The sequence below is a fragment of the Hemitrygon akajei genome, chromosome 8, assembly GCF_048418815.1.
Source record: "Hemitrygon akajei chromosome 8, sHemAka1.3, whole genome shotgun sequence".
Taxonomy (NCBI): Eukaryota; Metazoa; Chordata; class Chondrichthyes; order Myliobatiformes; family Dasyatidae; genus Hemitrygon; species Hemitrygon akajei.
Window position 1 is genome coordinate 169,834,797 of NC_133131.1, and position 20,470 is coordinate 169,855,266.

The 20,470-nt window shown below is 47.5% G+C and overlaps 1 protein-coding gene across 1 annotated transcript in view; it reads right to left on the bottom strand.

Annotated features, from left to right (window-relative positions):
* The window catches only part of vill (villin-like), a 115,852-nt gene that overhangs the window by 8,974 nt on the left and 86,408 nt on the right, over nt 1-20,470 (bottom strand). Inside the window, 6 exon segments of the mRNA XM_073055054.1 lie at nt 5,156-5,300; nt 6,353-6,498; nt 12,267-12,443; nt 13,487-13,645; nt 14,946-15,083; nt 18,249-18,349. Coding sequence (XP_072911155.1) covers nt 5,156-5,300; nt 6,353-6,498; nt 12,267-12,443; nt 13,487-13,645; nt 14,946-15,083; nt 18,249-18,349 — 866 coding nt within the window.

Genomic DNA, 20,470 nt, shown 5'->3' on the forward strand with positions numbered 1-20,470 from the left:
TACAGAATGTCTCTCTGGTGCTTCCCGCTCCCTCCCCTCTCCCTTCCCCTTTTCCCAACCATGATTGCCCTCTCCCTGCCCCCTTCGCACTCTCAGTCCACAATAGAGACCCAGATCAGAATCAGGTTTATCATCACTCACAGATATCATGAAATTTGTTTTTTTGCAGCAGGCACAGTACAGTACAATACATAAAATTACTACAGTACTGTGCAAAAGTCTTAGACACCCTAGCTCTATATATGTGCCTAAGACTTTTGGGCAGTAATGTACGTAATCACTTTATACGAGTAATTGCTTAGTATGCTTCCTAGTGCTAACAGTATGTACAAACCCCATTTCCAGAAAAGTTGGGATATTTTCCAAAATGCAATAAAAACAAAAATCTGTGATATGTTAATTCACGTGAACCTTTATTTAACTGATGAAAGTACAAAGAAAAGTTTTTCAATAGTTTTACTGACCAACTTAATTGTATTTTGTAAATATACACAAATTTAGAATTTGATGGCTGTAACACACTCAACAAAAGTTGGGACAGAGTTAAAATAAGATTGAAATGTGCACAGAATATTCAAGTAAAACCGGTTTGGAAGACTCCACATTAAGCAGGCTAATTGGTAGCAGGTGAGGTATCATGACTGGGTATAAAAGTAGCGTCCATCAAAGGCTCAGTCTTTGCAAGCAAGGATGGGTCGTGGCTCACCCCTTCGTGCCAAAATTCATGAGAGAATTGTTAGTCAGTTCAAAAGGAATATTTCTCAATGCAAGATTGCAGAGAATTTAGGTCTTTCAACATCTACAGTACATAATATTGTGAAAAGATTCAGAGAATTCTCAGTGCGTCAAGGGCAAGGTCGGAAACCACTGTTGAATGCGCGTGATCTTCAAGCCCTCAGGCGGCACTGCCTAAGAAACGGTCATGTTACTGTGACAATTATAGCCACCTGGGCTCGGGAGTACTTCGGAAAACCATTGTCACTTAACACAGTCCGTCACTGCATCCAGAAATGCAACTTGAAACTGTATTACGCAAGGAGGAAGCCATACGTCAACTCTATGCAGAAACGCCGGCGAGTTCTCTGGGCCCGAGCTCATCTCAGATGGACCGAAAGACTGTGGAACCGTGTGCTGTGGTCAGATGAGTCCACATTTCAGCTAGTTTTCGGAAAAAACGGGTGTTGAGTTCTCCATGCCAAAGATGAAAACGACCATCCTGATTGTTATCAGCGAAAGGTGCAAAAGCCAGCATCTGTGATGGTATGGGAGTGCATCAGTGCCCACGGCATGGGTGAGTTGCATGTTTGTGAATGTACCATTGACTCTGAGGTGTGTATTAGGATTTTAGAGAGACATATCTTGCTATCAAGGCGATGTCTCTTCCCAGGACGTCCATGCTTATTTCAGCAGGACAATGCCAAACCACATTCTGCACGGGCTACAACAGCGTGGCTTTGTAGACACAGAGTGCGTGTGCTTGTCTGGCCTGCTGCCAGTCCAGATCTATCTCCTATTGAAAATGTATGGCGCATCATGAAGAGGAGAATCAGACAACGGAGACCACGGACTGTTGGGCAGCTGAAAGTCTTATATCAAGCAAGAATGGACAAAATTTCCAATTGCAAATCTACTACAATTAGTATCCTCAGTTCCAAAACGATTAAAAAGTATTATTAAAAGGAAAGGTGATGTAACACAATGGTAAACATGCCTCTCTCCCAACTTTTGTTGAGTGTGTTGCAGCCATCAAATTCTAAATTTGTGTATATTTACAAAATACAATTAAGTTGGTCAGTAAAACTATTGAAAATCTTTTCTTTGTACTTTTGTCAGTTAAATAAAGGTTCACGTGAATTAACATATCACAGAGTTTTGTTTTTATTGCATTTTGGAAAATATCCCAACTATTTTGGAAATGGGGTTTGTATATGCAAGTTAATTGATTGATTGATTGATTGATTGATTGAGATACAGAGCAGTACAGGCTCTTCGAGCTGCACTGGACAGCAATCTACCAATTTAAAGCTAGCCTAGTCACAGGACAATTTACAACGACCTATTAACTGACCGATCGATGTGTCTTTGGACTGTGGGAAGCAAACCAAAGCACCCAGAGAAAACCTACGCAGTTCGTAGGGAGAACGTACAAACTCCTTATAGACAGCAGTGAGAATTGAACCCGGGTCACTGCTACTGTAAAGCGTTGTGCCAACCACTACACTACCGTGCCATTTAATACGCTCCTAGAGGTTATATAAAGTATAATTCTGGGAAGTTCCGGCAGCTTCATTGTACTACCTTATTTGATAGTGGCTTTCTAATTGGCTAACTCTTATCTGTAAATTTGAATGGAGTTCTCCTTATCTATGAAAAACAATAACCAGCCTTTTGAGTCTGTCTCTGCTTAGCAGATCTCTATCATCGTTCATTTCAATTTCTCTTTGTTCTACCAACATTTAATGAAATGATTGTGAAGCAACAAGTTTTGTGCTTCTTTCCTGACTTCTAAAAGAACTTTGGATTAACATCCAACAAGAGATAATCTTACAGTGGAATATATCTCTTAGAGAGGGAACAGGCTGTGCAGTCTGCCGTCAGTGAACAGTACACACTGAAAAGAACTGAACTGAGTGCTTCTAGACTGCTTCCAGGACTCCGCAGTTTGACGTTTGAAATTCAGTGGGTTATTTGTTCATTTTTTGCCATTTGCACAATTTGTTCTTGATGTTTTCTCTGAGTGCTTTCCATGACGTTTCTTTGTTTCAAGGCTGTCAGCGTCAGCTGGGCTGCGCAGTCTTTCAGAGCCCGACCTGGGGACGCACAGCTTTGCGAGGGTCTTCCTCACCTCAGCTTCAACCAGATGGAGTGTCCGCTCCCCTGGGGGCGCCTTCCTCACCCATTCTGTGTTCTGCGCATCAAACTGGGTGTAGGAGACATCCAGCCTCTCAGGGAGTAAATCATCCTGGTCACTGACACGCAGGTGGTCCGTAATCCTCTGAATTCCCTGCCACATGTGCCTCGGGTCCCTGGTATCAGAGAAGTGGCTGTAAATTCTCTGAGGCTACATCCACACTACGTCGGATAAATCCGTAACCCAAGCTTTTCCTCTTCGTTTTTACGCTCCGTCCACATTAAAACGGCGTTTTCATCCCCCGAAACTGCAGCTTTTCAGAAACGCCTTCCAAGGTGGATATTTTTGCAAACGCTGCTTGGGCAGATCAGTGTGGACAGGGTAACCGGAGAAATCTGAAAACGCTATCAGACGGCAGCACACCATTTCATTGTTTTCTTGAACGCAACCTAACAATTTCAGAACAGACAGCAACGAGACTGAAGCCAGAAGAGTTAGAAATGTACTTATGAAATACTTTGACCCATAACTTACTGAATAAATAAGTATACTCACTTTTCCCTGTTTTCTGTTGTTGCTCGTATGAAGGTGGTTTACCTATTTATGCAAATACTTCTCTGACAATAGATGTGTAACAGCCTAATGTAACATTGTATGGAAATACAAGATAACACTGATGCAGACATGTTTTATACATTTAACAAGGTGCTTTATTAATGGAACAGAGTTAGTCAGTTTTTCAATGTTCGTTGTCAGCCAGGTCAATCTGTCCGTGAACTCCCTGCCGATTGCCTCCGTACGCTCCAGTATTTGGTATCTTTTAGTTTTAAATCCTTCTGCGCAAGAGCCAACAGCTGTCCATCGTTTTAAGTTTTTCTAGTCTGTAACTACACAAACGCGCACTTTTACGGCGAGATTCGACACTAAACATGTCGCTTGTTTTCGATAGGTGCGTCCTGAGCATGCGCAGGAGGAGGAGATTCGCCGAAATCTCCATTTCAGTATGGATAGAGATATTTTCAAAAACGCATAATGTGGACGCCTATTGTTTTTACTCGAAACCAGCGTTTTCAAAGTTATCCGGTCTAGTGTGTCTGTAGCCTGAGAATCCTCCTATTTTGCCTTCTTGATGGCACAGTTCTTGCTTCCCTGAGAGCTGCCACGTCTCCTGATCTAAAGTCCTCATCGTGATCCTTCAAGCGTGCACGGGCCTCTGCAGTAAGCCACAGTTTCTGATTTGCCCTCACGTGGACGTTTCCATATTTGTCACTGGTCGTTGTCCAGGAATAAGCAGGAAGGCAATTCCAAACTGTTTTGCTCAGCATTCAGGCTTGGAGCTGCAGAAACGGCCGGCAGGCTAACAGAGGGAAGAAGCACCTTCAAACCTCCTTTGGTGGAGACGTATCTCCACCCCCACCCAGCAGGACAACTTACAACAACCAATTCACACCTTTAAACTGTGGTAGGAAACCGGCGCACCCGGAGAAAATGCACACGTCCCATGGGAAGGACGTACAGACACCTTACAGAACTCTGACGCTCAGAGCAATAACAGCATCGCGCCAACCGCTACGGTACCGTGGCACCCCAACATACCAACTGTCTATTCTATCCATGCTTCTCATCACTTTATAAAGTTCTATCGTATTTTCCCTCTGGAGAAAACAATTCAAGTTCATCCGATATCTCTTCATAGCAGCTTCCCTTTGGCCGGTAAATCTCTCCAAAGACTCCTCATCCTTCCAATAAAGTGGCGACCAGAAAGGAAGGTCTACAGAGACGTGGGACAAACACAAGCAAATAGGGCTAGGCTGATGGGCATCTTGGATCAGATGGGCTGAAGAGCCTGGTATGACTCAATGACTCTATTAGAGCCAGACCAGGTGGATGGGCTGGGTGGTCTCCTCTCTCGGAGCACATCAGAGGGTCCGGAATTGGAGGCAGTACACTGGGCACTGCCAATTAGCAGAAGCTCTGTACAAGGTAGGCCAATGAGTAGAGACCCTGTACGTGACAACCAACTAGCAGAGGTTCTGCATAGGGTAAACCAATCAGCTGAGAGCAGACCAGTCAACTGCAGTACTGTTCAGGGGAAGCCAATCAGCTCTGTTCCTGTTCAGGACAAGGCCATCACCTGAAGCCCCAATTGGCTTAGGATCTGCTCAGGGTAGCCAATCATCTGAGACCCTGCACAGGGAAGACTAATTGGCTGATGTCCTGTTCCGGATGAGCCAATCATCTGAGGCCTCACCACAGGGTGGTCTAATCGGCAGAGGGTCTGCTCTGGATCAGCGATGTTCTCACCTCTTCCCATGTGTCCAGCAACATGACATCATCTTCATCCAGGTCTTCCTGGGTGAAGTCGTAAATCTCCGTCATGATGAATCTTCCTGTCTGATTCGAGCATTCGAAGAGCCGTGGATCATATTCAATGTCCTCCTCCTGAAACCTGGAGATCACAGAATCAACGGGTTACCAACAGGATACCAGAGAGGGGGAGTAGGAGAGAATTGGGGAGAGAGAGGGGACAAGAGGGAGGGAGAGGGGGAGAGAAAAGAGGAGAAAGAGGTTTGAGAAAGAGAGAAGGGAGAAAGAAGGGGGAGGGAGATGGGGAGGGGACAGAGAAAGGGAAGGGGAGGAGGAGGAAGTGTGGGGAAGGGGGAAAGAGAGACGGGGTGAGAGAGAGAGGTAGATGTGGGAGGGGGAGGAAGGGGAGAGGGGGAGGATGTTTGAGAGAGAGGGACCATAAGACCATAAGATATAGGAGCATAATTAGGCTATTTGGCCCATCAGTTCCGCTCCACCATTTGATTATGACTGATTCATTTTCTCCCCATTACCCTCAATCCTCTTATATTTCCAGTGTGTGTGTGTGTGAGTGAGTGAGTGTGAGTGAGTGAATGTGTGTGTGTGTGGTGAGTGTGTCTGTGTGTGGTGAGTGAGTGTGTGTGTGTGGTGAGTGAGTGAGTGTGTGTGTGTGTGGTGAGTGAGTGTGTCTGTGTGTGGTGAGTGTGTGTGTGTGTGGTGAGTGTGTGTGTGGTGAGTGAGTGAGTGAGTGAGTGAATGTGTGTGTGTGAGTGAGTGAATGTGTGTGTGTGTGTGTGTGGTGAGTGAGTGTGTGTGTGGTGAGTGAGTGTGTGTGTGGTGAGTGTATGAGTGAGTGTGTGAGTGAGTGTGTGTGTCTGTGTGTGTGTGAGTGAGTGAATGTGTGTGTGTGAGTGAGAGTGAGTGTGAGTGTGAGTGAATGTGTGTGTGTGGTGAGTGTGTCTGTGTGTGGTGAGTGTGTCTGTGCGTGTGTGTGTGACTGTGCGTGTGAGTATATGAGTGAGTGAGTGTGTGTGTGTGTGAGAGAGAGGGAGGGAGGGAGAGAGAGGGGGAGAGGGAGAGAGATATATATATAGTGTGTGTGGTGAGTGTGTGTGTGTGTGTGAGAGAGAGAGAGGTACACTGGGGTCTAATGCTGCAGAGGATGAACATTGATTGCCCACACTCCAACCTTACTGTTTGTCACTGGCATATGGTGCTTTCCCGCCCAGCATGGCCCAGAAATCTGTCGGCTCCTGTCCCTCCAGAACCGTCTGCTTCTCCCGCTTGGACAGGGTGTTGGCCACGGACTTCGCCATCTCTCGCTCATCACCACTGCATCCCTGCAGAAAAGGGAAGACCCAGCCCATGAAAAGGGGCGCAAAGCCCCCAGATCTCCTCTGTGAACGATCTGCTGCCTGTGTCTCAGAACATTGTCTGACAGAAGATGCAAAACGCTGAAAACACGATTCACAAGGCTCAAGGACAGCTCTTCCCTGCTGCCTCAAATACACTAAAATATCAACTTTGTTCTCGCAGTCTAAAGATCAGCTTTGTTTGTTGTACGTACATCAAAATATAGAGTGAAATGTGTGTCAAAGTGTGCTGGGGTCAGTCTGCAAGTGTCACCACGCCTCTAGTACCAACATAGCATGTTCTCGACTCACTAACCCTAACCCGTATATGAGAGAGGAAACCGGGGAACCAGAGAGAACATACGGACAGGGAATTGAACCCTGATCTGACAGCTGACTGCTGTAAAAAGTTGTACCAACTGCTACACCACTGTGCTAACCCCTCCTGTCTACCTCGTTACTCCCTTGCAGTATATGGGGTTGAGTGGGATCTGGGATCAGCCATGATGGAATGGCAGAGCAGACTCGATGGGCTGAATGGCCTGGTTCTGCTCCTAAGTCTTATGCTTTTATTTATTTCTCTGCCTACACTGTACTTTCTCTGTACCTGGAACACAATACCCTGAATTCTCTTCCCCTTTAGTACAACCTGGATGTAATTACGGCACTGTGCAAAAGTCCTGTCCCCCACTGTCTGTAAGGAGTTAGTACGTTCTCCCCATGACCGTGTGACCTCCCGCATTCCGAAGACAGGTTGTCGGGGCCAGTGAGTGGCTACACTTGCAGGCCGACCCCAGCACATCCTCGGACTGTGTTGGTCTTTGATGCAAAGCGCCGCATTTCACCGTATGTTTCGATATATATTTGACAGAAGCTCCCTTCTGGAAAGTGCTACAGGGCTATTAAAAGGAAAACTTCACGCCATCTTAAAAGCACCTCCTGCAGGCAGTTAATCTGATCAACCATACTAGTTAGCCACCCCACCCCCTCTGTCTATTAACCCAGTTGCTGCACTGTGAACACTTCCAATCATTTTACTATGCTGTTTACATTGTTAATACATGCTGGAGTGTTGGCGTGTGGCCAAGTGGTTAAGGCGTTCGTCTAGTGATCTGAAGGTCGCTAGTTCGAGCCTCAGCTGAGGCAGCGTGTTGTGTCCTTGAGCAAAGCACTTAACAGCACATTGCTCTGCGACGACACCGGTGCCAAGCTGCTTGGGTCCTAGTGCCCTTCCCTTGGACAACATCGGTGGCGTGGAGAGGGGAGACTTGCTGGTCTTCCATTAAAAAAAAACCCTGCCCAGGACTGGAAACTTTCCAAGGTGCAAATCCATGGTCTATCGAGACTAACAGAGGCCTACACGCTACATGCTGGTATTTACACTTTATTCCATATCTGTACTTTAACCTCTATCTTTATTTTTATAGAAATTCTTATTCTTTATAATTGTTGAATGTTGGGGTTTTTTTGTTGCATGTTGTGCCCTGACCACCACAGCAAATTCCTCACAATTTAAAGGAATCTGGTGAATCAGGTTATAAACACAAGAGGCGCTGCAGATTCTGGAAATCCATAGTTACACACACAAAACATTGGAGGAACTAGGCAAAGTTTGGTGCCAATATGTACCAAGACTTTGGTACATATTAGTACCAATGACATAAGTAGACAAGGTGAGGAGGTCCAGAAGAGAGATTTTAGGGAGCTAGGTAGAAAGCTGAAAAACTGTATCTCCAAGGTAGACTGCTGCCTGTGCCACTTGCCAGTGAGGGTAAGAATAGGATGATGTGTCAGGTGAATGTGTGGCTGAGGAACTGGTGCAGGGGGCAGGGATTTAGACTTATAGATCATTGGGATCTCTTCTGGGGAAGGTATGACCTAAACAAAAGGAACATGTTACACCTGAACAAGAGGGTGTCCAATATCCTTGCGGGCAGGTCAGGTAGAGTTGTTCCGGTGGGTTTGAACTAATTTGGCAGGGGATAGAAACTACAGTGATCGTGCTAAGGATAAAGTAATTGGTTTACAAGTAAAGGCAGTGTGTAGTGAGACTGCTAGCTAGCAAGGAGAGCTAATAATAGGGCAAAATTGCAGTCGACAGGATGAGTTGCATTGTAAAATATAGAAATAGAAACATAGAAAACCTACAGCGCAATACAGGCCCTTTGACCCACAAAGCTGTGCCAAACATGTCCTTACCTTAGAAATTACCCAGGGTTACCCATAGCCCTCTATTTTCCTAAGCTCCGTGTACCTGTCCAGGAGTCTCTTAAAAGACCCTATCGTATCCGCCTCCACCACCGTTGCCGGCAGCCCATTCCACGCACTCACCACTCTCTCCGTAAAAAACTTACCCCTGACATCTCCTCTGTACCTGCTCCCCAGCACCTTAAACCTGTGTCCTCTCGTGTTAGTAAAAGGTGGACAAAATTGAAAAGGGTGAATGCAGGTCTGAAGGTGTTGTATTTAAGGTCAATGGTCATGTAGCACAATTATATATCGGCAGGTATGGTGTTGCAGGCATTACTGAATCATGGCTGAAAGAAGATTATAGCTGGAAGCTTAATGTCCAAGGATTCACGTTGTATTGAAAGGACAGGCAGTAAGGAAAAGAGGGCAGCGTTGCTCTGTTGATAAAAAAATGAAATCAAATCATTAGAAAGAGGTGACAGAAGCTGGGAAGGTGTTCAATCATTGTGGGTAGAACTAAAGAACCGCAAGGGTAAACAGACCTTTATGGGTTATAGACAGACCCCCAAACAGTGTCTTTAAATTACAACGGGAGATGGAAAATTCATACCAAAAGGGCCATGGGAAAATCAGGCTTGTCCAGGTTCCCAAGAGGGGAAAATTCTACAATGCATATGAGATGGCTTCTTAGAGCAGCAAGTGGTTGAGCGCACAAGGGGGTCAACTATTGTGGATTGGGTGTTGTGCAATGAACCAGAATTGATTAGAGAGCTTAAGGTAAAGGAACCCTTAGGGCCAAGTGTCCAAAATGTGATTTGAATTGAGAAGGAGAAGCTGAAATCAGATGTATCAGTATTATAGTGGGGTGAATAGAATCACAGAGGCATGAGAGCGGATTGGCCAGAATTGACTGGAAGGGAACACTGGCAGGGATGATGGCAGAGCAGCAATGGCTGGAGCGTCTGGAAGCAATGTGGAAGGCACAGGATATATACATCCCAAAGAGGACGAAGTATGCTAAAGGAAAGATGACACAACCATGTCTAACAAGGGAAGTCAAAGTCAACATAAGAGCCAATGAGAGGGCATACAATGGAACAAAATTAATGGTAAGTTAGAGGATTGAGAATCTTTCAAAAACCAACAGAAGGCAACTAAAGAAGTCATTAAGAAAGTAAAGATGGAATACAAGCTAGCCAATAGCATTAAAGAGGATACCAGAAGTTTCTTCAGATACATAAAGTGTAAAAGAGAGCATATCAAACAGCTGGAAAACAATGCTGGAGAGGTCATAATGGGGACAAGGAAATAGGGGGCAAACTGAATAAGTATTTAGTATCAGTCTTCCCTGTGGAAGATACTAACAGCATGCTGGAAGTTCGAAAGTGTCAGGGCATGAAGTGTAGGAAGTTCCCATTACTAGAAAGAAGGTTCTTGGGAAGATGAAAGTTCTGAAGGTCGGTAAGTCATCTGGACCGGACGGTGTACACCCCAGGGTTCTGAAAGAGGTGGCTGGAGATTGTGGAAGTATTAGTAATGATCGTTCAACAATCAATTGATTCTGGTACAGTTGAGGAGGAATGGGAAATTGCAAATGCCATACCACTCTTCCAGAAGGGAGAGGGGCAGAAGAAACAAAATTACAGGCCAGTTAGTCTGACCTCAGTGGTCAGGAAGATGTTAGAGTCGATTGTTAACGATGTGGTTTCAGATTACTTGGAGGCACATGATAAAACAGGCAAAGTCAGCATGGCTTCCTCAAGGGAAATTCTTGCCTGATGAATCTGTTGGAATTCTTTGAAGAAGTAACAAGCGGGATAGACAAATGAGAATCAGTTGATGTTGTGTACTTGCATTTTCAGAAAGCATTTGACATGGTGCCACACGTGAGGCTGCTTAACAAATTAAGAGCCCATGGTATTACAAGAAAGATACTGGCATGGATAGAGCAGTGGCTGATTGGCAGGAGGCGAAGAGTGGGAATAAAGGGAGCCTTTCCTGGTTGGCTGCCTGTGGCTAGTGGTGTTCCACAGGGACTGGTTCTTTTTACATTGTATGTCAATGACTTGGACGATGGAGTTGATAGCTGTGTGGCCAAGTTTGTGGATGATACGAAGGTAGGTGGAAGGGCAGGTAGCTTTGAGGAAGTAGAGAGGCTACAGAAGGATTTGGACAGATTAGGAAAATGGGCAAATGTGGCCGATGGAATAGAGTGTCAAGCAGTGTATGGTCATGCACTTTGGTAGAGGAAATGAAAGGGATGACTATTTTCTAAATGGAGAGAAACTTCAAAAAACTGAGGTGCAAATAGACTTGGAAATCCTTGTACGATGTTAGCATTCATTTCAAGAGGACTAGAGTATAAGAGCAGGCTTTATAAAGCATTGGTGAGGTCTCACTTGTAGCATTGTGAGCAATTTTGGACCCTTTATGAGGGTCAATTTATGACCCTTTATGAAAGGATGAGCTGACATCAAAGGAGGCTCACGAAAATGATTCCAGGATTGAATGATGTCATATGAAGAGCGTTTGATGACTTTGGGCCTGTATTCACTGGAATTCAGGGGAAAGAGGGATGACCTCATTGAAACCTATCGAATTTTCTACAACTTCGATAGAGTGGATGTGGAGAGGATGTTTCCTATGGTGGGGGAGTCTGAGACCAGAGGACACTGCCTCAGAATAGAGGGGTGTCCTTTTAGAATGGAGATGAGGAGGAATTTCTTTAGCTAGAGAGTGGTGAATCTGTGGAATTTGTTGCCACAGGCAGAGGTTGATAGATTCTTGATTAGTCAGGGTATAAAGGGATATGGAGAGAAGGCAGGTGATTGAGGTTGAGAGGGAAAATGGATCAGCCATGATGAAATACTGGCATATACTCGATGGGCCAAATGGCCTAATTCGGGTCCAATATCTTATTGTCTTATGGGCTTTACTCAACAGGTGAGGCAACGTCTATGGAGGGGAATAAAGAGCTGCCGTGTTGGGCTGAGATCCTTCATTGGGACAGTCCCGATTAAGGATCTCAGCCGGAAACATCGACTCTTTATTCCTTTTCAAGGATGCTGCCGCCAAGCTCCTTCAGCGTTTGCACCTTTCCGGCCCAACGAGCTGCCCCACCCAGCAGCCCACCTATTTAATCCCAGCCTAATCACAGGGCTGTTTACAATGACCGATTAACCTGCGGAGCGCTACGTCCTCAGAAAGGGGGAGGAAACCAGAGCATCCGGAGGAAACCCCCAGCACGGGGAGAACGTACAGATGGCGCCAGAATTGAACTCTGAACTCTGACACCCCCAGCAATAATAGGGTCACGTGAACCTCTGTGCTACCATGGCGCCCCACGTTGTGTGTGTCACGTGAATAAGACTGATCCTTGATCTTTGACAAATAGAGCAAATCTAATCTAACTTCATGGGGTTGTGCCAGCTCATGGGAAGGAGGAGGTGGCCGGGCTGTTGAGGAGGCCCGCCCTGATCTTCAGTCCCAACTCCACAAGACAGGCCCTCTCGGTTCCCCTGCTCGGGAGTTGACCCCCACCCGCCGGCTTGCCCAGGTGAACTCACCTTGCCGCACCACAAGTAAGTGGTCTGTTCTGTCTTGAGCACAAAGATGTCGTTAGAGTTGAGGGAGGAGGCGCGGACAGGCACCTCGGTGGCCTTGGTATTCAGTTCCGTGGTGCCCCGCACCTGGAACAGCCTGACGGGCCCATCTTCGGTCTTCCCGCCACGGCCCGTCCCACCCTGTGTGGTGCGCAACAGGACAGCTCACTGTTAGGGTGGGGTGCAGACAGAGTGGAGACTCAGCCCGTCCTACCAGGCCTGTACTCAGCCCATCTCACCAGGCCTGTACTCAGCCCGTCCTACCAGGCCTGTACTCAGCCCGTCCTACCAGGCCTGTACTCAGCCCGACCCACCAGGCCTGTACTCAGCCCATCCCACCAGGCCTGTACTCAGCCCGACCCACCAGGCCTGTACTCAGCCCGTCCCACCAGGCCTGTACTCAGCCCGACCCACCAGGCCTGTATTCAGCCCGACCCACCAGGCCTGTACTCAGCCCGTCCCACCAGGCCTGTACTCAGCCCGTCCTCCCAGGCCTGTACTCAGCCCGACCCACCAGGCCTGTACTCAGCCCGTCCCACCAGGCCTGTACTCAACCCGTCCCACCAGGCCTGTACTCAGCCCGTCCTACCCTTCCCCAACATCACCCAGCCCGTCTACAACCTCCTCTCCCCAGCTTCTCCACCTCTCCCCTCAATCCCCTCCCAACAACCCTCCCACCCTCTCCGTCCCATCCCTCCCCTATCCTCCCTGTCTGCACCACTGTCCCCATCCTGTCTCTGCTCCCCCCACACTCTCTCCCCTTTTCCTGCCCCCAGATCCCTGCCTGCAAGCTCCAAGCTCCCCCCTATCTCTCACCACATACCTCCTCCCTGCTCGATAAAATTACCACCCCCCTCAACACCCTGGCCCACCCACACCCATCCTCACCTCCTCAACATTCACCACAATGGCATCTATTCCCCCCCCCCCCACACCGCAGCACCCTGACCACAAACTGGAGTGTACCCCCACCTCATAGAGTGTGAGGGTCTGCCGGCTGTCACTCCAGAGGGACATAGTTCAAGGTGGGACCAGAGGAGGCTGAGGGTGAGCAATACCCTCCCCTCACTTTTAAAATGCCCACTCAGGCCTGGGGAAGGGGTGATTGGGGGTAGGGTGGGGTGCCAGGAGTGAGGTCAGGGAGTGGGGCTCAGGGGCCAGTTGATGGAACGGCAGCGACTCACCTGGAAGATGATGAGCTTGCCCTTGAAGATGGCCTGGAAGTGGCGGGGCTCGTGGCCCATCACCACCCGAACCTGCACCGGCTCCCCGTTGTACTGGTTGTCAAGGTTCACCGCCTGGTAGGCTGAGGCGGCGATCTCATCGGGCGATGCGTGCAGACCCTGAGCGGGCAAAGACAGACAGCGTCAGCCCAGCTTGCACCTCCCTTCACATCATTCCAGAAATATTCACACGTCTGTCTAACAGTCCTTTAAACAGATCTACTATCTCTGCCTCCCCCACCTCTCTCTGTGTGAAAAAACCTTGCCCCGCACGTCTCCTCCACAATCTCCATCAGATCAGGTGCGTGCTTGGCCCCCTGCTCTACTCATACACACCACTGAGGCTGAGCACTGCTCCAATGGCGCGGTCAATTTGCTGACATCACCACTGTCGTTGCTGAATCCAGTTGAAGCCGCGTACAGGAGGGAGATTGCCACGTCAAGCTCTCACTCCACGCCAGCAAAGCCAAAGAGCTGAAGTCCTCATCAGGAGAATGGAAGCGTAGCTGGTCAGTAACTTTAAATTCCTTGGCGTTATCATTTCAGAGCAAACTGGAGCACCCAGACGGTCACAGGGAGAACGTACAATCTCCTTGCAGACAACGGCAGGAATCAGTTTGCTAATCACAGTGCTACCATACCACATAGAAATAAATATTATTTACCCACTCTGCACTTTCACGTTATTCTCAATTATTGTTTCATCTTGTCCTACCTCAATGCACTGTGTAATGATTTGTTCAGTATGCAAAGCACCCTTCACTGTATCTTAGTAATATTATTGTGTAATTTATAACAATGGTTCCATTAAGGTTGGTATAGTTGGGAAGGAGGGTAATGGGGACAAGCTCCCACTACCTATTAAATGCTCCCAACAGCATGGGTCTCAAGTAGCCTCTGACAGCCAAGCCCAGCTCCTGGCCTTTGTGTGCAGCTCAGCGGCTCAGAACAGTTCCTACTGACAGGAGAAGGGGTGAGGGTGGGTCACTGGTGCCTTAACGCCAGTCACTTCGGACAGATGCGCCCATCAGCCATGGTTGGCAGCCCACCCAGAAGGACGACTCTGGGGCTGGAGTCCTACGTTGAGCTCGTGAGTTCAATGCTGACTGGCAGTTCCTGCAACGCCGCTGCTACTGATCTACACTCACCTCTGCCATTCCTTTGGATTCATCAGCTGTGTGGAGGGGGAGCCTGCCACATGGGTAACAGCTTGCCCTCCATTTCGTACTGCTCTACCTTGCATATCATGTAGACAGCTGGGAAGCAATATCCACAGTCAGCACAGTGCCAGTCAGTCATTTACAATAATAAACCAGTTCCAATGCCTGCCTGCCTCCACAGTTCAGGGGTAATTCGGGATGGGCTATCAATGCTGGCATCGCCTCATTCCGTGGCCAATGAAATGGATGCGTTTTCCCACCTGCCACATGTAGAGGATATACGCAGGCTTGTTGTTCCTCATGTAGGTGTAGAGCACCAAGTAGCAGTCTCCACCGTAGAATTGTCCGGAGGTCTTGGGATCCACGGGAACCAGCTCTCTCTCCTCAATTCGCCATATCTGTCCAGAGAGTAGAACACATCAGACACCCTCCATGCCTCCCACTCAGGGCTTCACTCCATCTCAGTCGCTTAGAGACTGCAGGTCACTGAGCTGGACTGAAGCCCTGATCTGCTGAAGGAACTCAGGGGGTCGGGTAGGAAGAGATAGTCAACGGTTCAAGTCCGAACCCTTCATCTGGTCCTTCACTAGTCCAGGCCAAGAGGGTCTCGGCCCAAAACATTATACGTTGATTCCCCCCCACCCCCCCACAGATGCTGCCCGACCTGCTGAGTTCCACCAGTTTATTTTTGCATACCAGTTGCTCACCAACCCAATCAATAGGTTCAACACCTTTAGTCCATTCAACATTCATTCTCTTCCCCAATTCATTTCAGTACAGTTTCATCCAACAGATCAATCATTTTCAAAAGCTCCGATAATCTGGATGACTCTGGGCTGGAAGACCAAATGGATATTATTTGTTTCACAATACAATGACTACATTTCTGGTTTCATAGAAATATAGAAAACCTACAGCACAATAGAGGCTTAAAAATCCCGAAGAGTAGGGGTCCCAGAACAGATCCCTGAGGCACACCACTGGTCACCGGCCTCCATGCAGAATATGACCCGTCTACAACCACTCTTTGCCTTCTGTGGGCAAGCCAGTTCTGGATCCACAAAGCAATGTCCCCTTGGATCCCATGCCTCCTTACTTTCTCAACAAGCCTTGCATGGGATACCTTATCAAATGCTTTGCTAAAATCCATATACACTACATCTACAGCTCTACCTTCATCAATGTGTTTAGTCACATCCTCAAAAAATTCAATCAGGCTCGTAAGGCACGACCTGCCTTTCACAAAGCCATGCTGACTATTCCTAATTATATTATGCCTCTCCAAATGTTCATAAATCCTGCCTCTCAGGATCTTCTCCATCAACTTACCAACCATTGAAGTAAGACTCATTGGTCTATAATTTCCTGGGCTATCTCTACTCCCTTTCTTGAATAATGGAACAACATTTGCAAATATCATCGTCAGAGGCTCAGCAGTCTCCTCCTCCACCTCCCTCAGTAGCCTGGGGTACACCTCGTCTGGTCCTGGTAACTTATCCAACTTGATGCTTTCCAAAAGCTCCAGCACATCCTCTCTCTTAATATCTACATGCTCAAGCTTTTCAGTCCACTGCAAGTCATCACTACAATTGCCAAGATCCTTTTCTGTAGTGACTACTGAAGCAAAGTACTCACTAAGTACCTCTGCTATATAGTTCCATACACACTTTTCCACTGTCACACTTGATTGGTCCTATTCTCTCTCGTCTTATCCTTTTGCTCTTCACATACTTGTAAAATGCCTTGGGGTTTTCCTTAATCCTTCTTGCCAAGGCCTTCTCATGGGCCCTTCTGGCTCTCCTAATTTCTCTCTTAAACTGCTTCCTGCCAGCCTTAATCTTCTAGACCTCTATCATTACCTAGTTTTTTGAACCTTTTGTAAGCTCTTCTTTTCTTCTTGTCGAGATTTATAACAGCCTTTGTACACCACGGGTCCTGTACCCTACCATCTTTTCCCTGTCTAATTGGAACATACGTATGTAGAGCTCCACACAAATATCCCCTGAACATTTGCCACATTTCTTCTGTACATTTCCCTGAGAACATCTGTTCCCAATTTATGCTTCCAAGTTCCTGCCTGATAGCCTCATATTTCTCCTTACTCTGATTAAACACTTTCCTACCTTGTCTGTTCCTATCTCTCTCCAATGTCATGCTAAAGCAGATAGAATTGTGATCACTGTCTCCAAAATCTCCCACTGAGAGATCTGACACCTGACCAGGTTCATTTCCCAATATCAGATCAAGTACAGCCTCTCCTCTTGTAGGCTTATCTACATATTGTGTCAAGAAACCTTTCTGAACACACCTAACAAGCTCCACCCCATCTAAACCCCTCACTCTAGGGACATGCCAATTGATATTTGTGAAATTAAAATCTCCCACCATGACAACCCTGTTATTATTACACCTTTCTAGAATCCGTCTCCCTATCTGCTCCTCGATGTCCCTGTTACTATTGGGTGGTCTATAAAAAACACCCAGTAGAATTATTGACCCCTTCCTGTTTCTAACTTCCACCCACAGAGACTCCGTAGACAATCCCTCCATGATTTCCTCCTTTTCTGCAACCGTGACACTATCCCTGATCAGCAGTGCCACACCCCCACCTCTTTTGCCTCCCTCCCTGTCCTTTCTGAAACATCTAAAACCTGGCACTTGAAGTAACCATTCCTGCCGCTGAGCCATCTAAGTCTCTGTAATGGCCACAACATCATAGTTCCAAGTACTGATCCACGCTCTAAGCTCATCCGCTTTGTTCACAACACTCCTTGCGTTAAAATAGACACATCTCACGCCATCGGTCTGAGCATGTCCCTTCTCTATCACCTGCCTATCATCCCTCTCGCACTGTCTCCAAGCTTTCTCTATTTGTGAGCCAACCACCCCTTCCTCAGTCTCTTCAGTTTGGTTCCCACCCCTCAGCAATCCTAGTTTAAACTCTCCCCAACAGCCCTAGCAAACCTTGCCGCCAGGATATTGGTCCCCCTGGGATTCAAGTGCAACCCGTCCTGCCCCAAAAGATGGAGGTTTCAAGGAAGCATGGGAAGTTGGGCCCCAATGGGAGAATGGGAAGTTGGGCCCCAATGGGAGTATATAAAGCTATGTCCCAACTGAAGCATGTGAAGTGGGGCATAAATAGGAATAGGGAAATCAGGCCAAAATCGGTGTACAGTAAGTGGAGCCCCAGTGGAGCTGAAAAACTGTCTGACTCTATGACTCTGTCTCCACATCTTCCTGAGCTAGGGGGTTTGAAAAATTCACCAAATTTTGGAAAAGAAATTCTGAAAGGGGAAGGGCCCCCTTATCCTGAAACTATGTGCTCTCTGCTAGATGCTGGGTGCCCCCTGCTCACAATCCACCCTGTCGACCCCCCTCAGATTTGGAATGTTCACTAAGGTCTCCACTCGATCTCCCACACTCCAATGTCAGACCATTCCTCTGCAGACAACATCTCACAAGTCAATGCCGGGCTATCAGACAACCGTAAGCAGCCCTTCCCACGCCCGACATACGTGAGGGGTTGGGGGGGGGGAGGGCAGGGGGTGATAGAGGTCACTTACCTCGACCTTGCCCGAGGCATCGTCTACCATCCTCTTCCTTGCGGCCAGCTCAGGCCTGGCGTGTAACTCCGTCACATCGAACTTGGTCTGTTCCACCTTGGCTGTGGGAGAGAACAGGCAGAGGGTGAGAGAATCAGGAAAATCCATCGCAGATGCTGGAAATCCGGAATATTAACCAGGGCGCAGGGGAAAGACTCAGAGGAAGCAGAAATAGCCAGGATGGACCTCAAACACCACGGTAACACAGGCGTGTTTTCTTCCTGTTTATTCCTCTCCATAGATGCTGCCTGGCTTGCTGAGCTCCCCCAGCGTTTTGTGTTTGTTGCTCAGCATTGGCAGCATCTGCAGGAATAACAAACTTGATTCTGATTCTGAGCTGCAGCTGTTTCACACCATGTTTATGGGACGGCACGTGTAACACCAGCTGTACGATTGGGGTTCGATTCATCTTTCAGAATCAGGTTTAATATCACCGGCATATGTCGTGAAATGTGTTGGCTTTGCAGCAGCAGTACAATGCAATATATATTAATAGAAAAAATACCATGAATTGCAGCAAGTATATATATATACATACATATTTAAATATACATACATACATACATAAAATAGTTAAATTAAATAAGCAGTGCAAAAATAGAAATCAAAATGTAGTGAGGTAGTGTTCAAGGGTTCAATGTCCATTTAGGAATCAGATGGCAGAGGGGAAGAAGCTGTTCCTGAATCGCTGAGTGTGTGCTTTCAGGCTCCTGTACCTCCTCCCTGATGGCGGAGGGGAAGAAGCTGTTCCTGAATCGCTGAGTGTGTGCCCTCAGGCTCCTGTACCTCCTCCCTGATGGCAGAGGGGAAGAAGCTGTTCCTGAATCGCTGAGTGTGTGCCCTCAGGCTCCTGTACCTCCTACCTGATGGCGGAGGGGAAGAAGCTGTTCCTGAATCGCTGAGTGTGTGCCCTCAGGCTTCTGTACCTCCTACTTGATGGTAGCAATGAGAACAAGGCATGACCTGGGTGATGAGGATCCTTAATGATGGACGCTGCCTTTTTGAGGCATCGCTCCTTGAAGGTATCCCGGATACTACGGAAGCTGGTGCCCACGATGGAGATGACTGAGTTTATACCTCTCTGCAGCTTATTTCGATCCTGTGCAGTCGTTTTCCAACACCAGCATGTGATCCAGCCAGTTAGAAAGCTCTCCACAGTACACCTGTAGAAATTTGTGAGCGTCTTTCATGACGTACCAAATCTCCTCAAACTCCTAATGAAATATCACCACTGTCTTGCCTTCTTTATGGCTGCATCAATATGTAGCATGTAGGTTGGGTCCTCAGAGATATTGACACCTAGGAACTCTCTCCGCTTCTGATCCCTCTATGAGGACTGGTCTGTGATTCCTTGTCTCACCCTTCCTGAAGACCACAATCAGCTCTTTGGTCTTGCTAACGTTGAGTACCAGGTTGTTGCTGCAACACCCCTTCACTTGCTGATAAATCTCCCTTCAATACGCCTTCTTGTCTTCACCCGAAATTCTGCCAATAACAGCTGAATTGTCAGCAAAGTTATAGATGGCATTTGAGCTGTGCCTAGCCACACAGTCATGGGTGTAGATAGGGTAGAGCAGTGGGCTAAGCACACACCCCTGAGGTGTGTCAGTGGATTGTCATTGAGATGGAGATGTAACCGATCCGCAGATTGTGGTCTTCCAGTTTAGGATCCAGTTGCAGAGGGAGGTAGCGAGGCTCAGGTTCTGGAGTGTTTTGATCAGGATTGTAGGAATCATTCTGTTAAACACTGAGCCACAGTCAATGAACACCATCCTGACATGGGTATTTGTATTGTCCAAGTGATCCAAGGCTGTGTGGAGAGCCAGTGAGATCGTGCCCGCTGTAGACCTATTGTAGCGATGGCCAAACTGCAGTGGGTCCAAGCCCTTGCTGTGGGAGGAATTAATTCTAGCCAGGGCCAACCTCTCAAAGTACTTCATCACTGTAGACGTGAGTGCTACTGGACGATAGTTGTTAAGGCAGCTCACCCTGTTCTTCTTGGGTACTGGTATAAATGGAACATCTGACTGTAGCAATGAGAGAATGAAGATGTCTTTGAACACTCCTGCCAGTTGGTTGGCACAGAGTCTTACCAGGTACTTCACCAGGCCCTGTTACCTTGCTAAGGTTCACCTCCTGAAAGACAGGCTGATGTCGGCCCCCGAGACAGAGATCACAGGGTC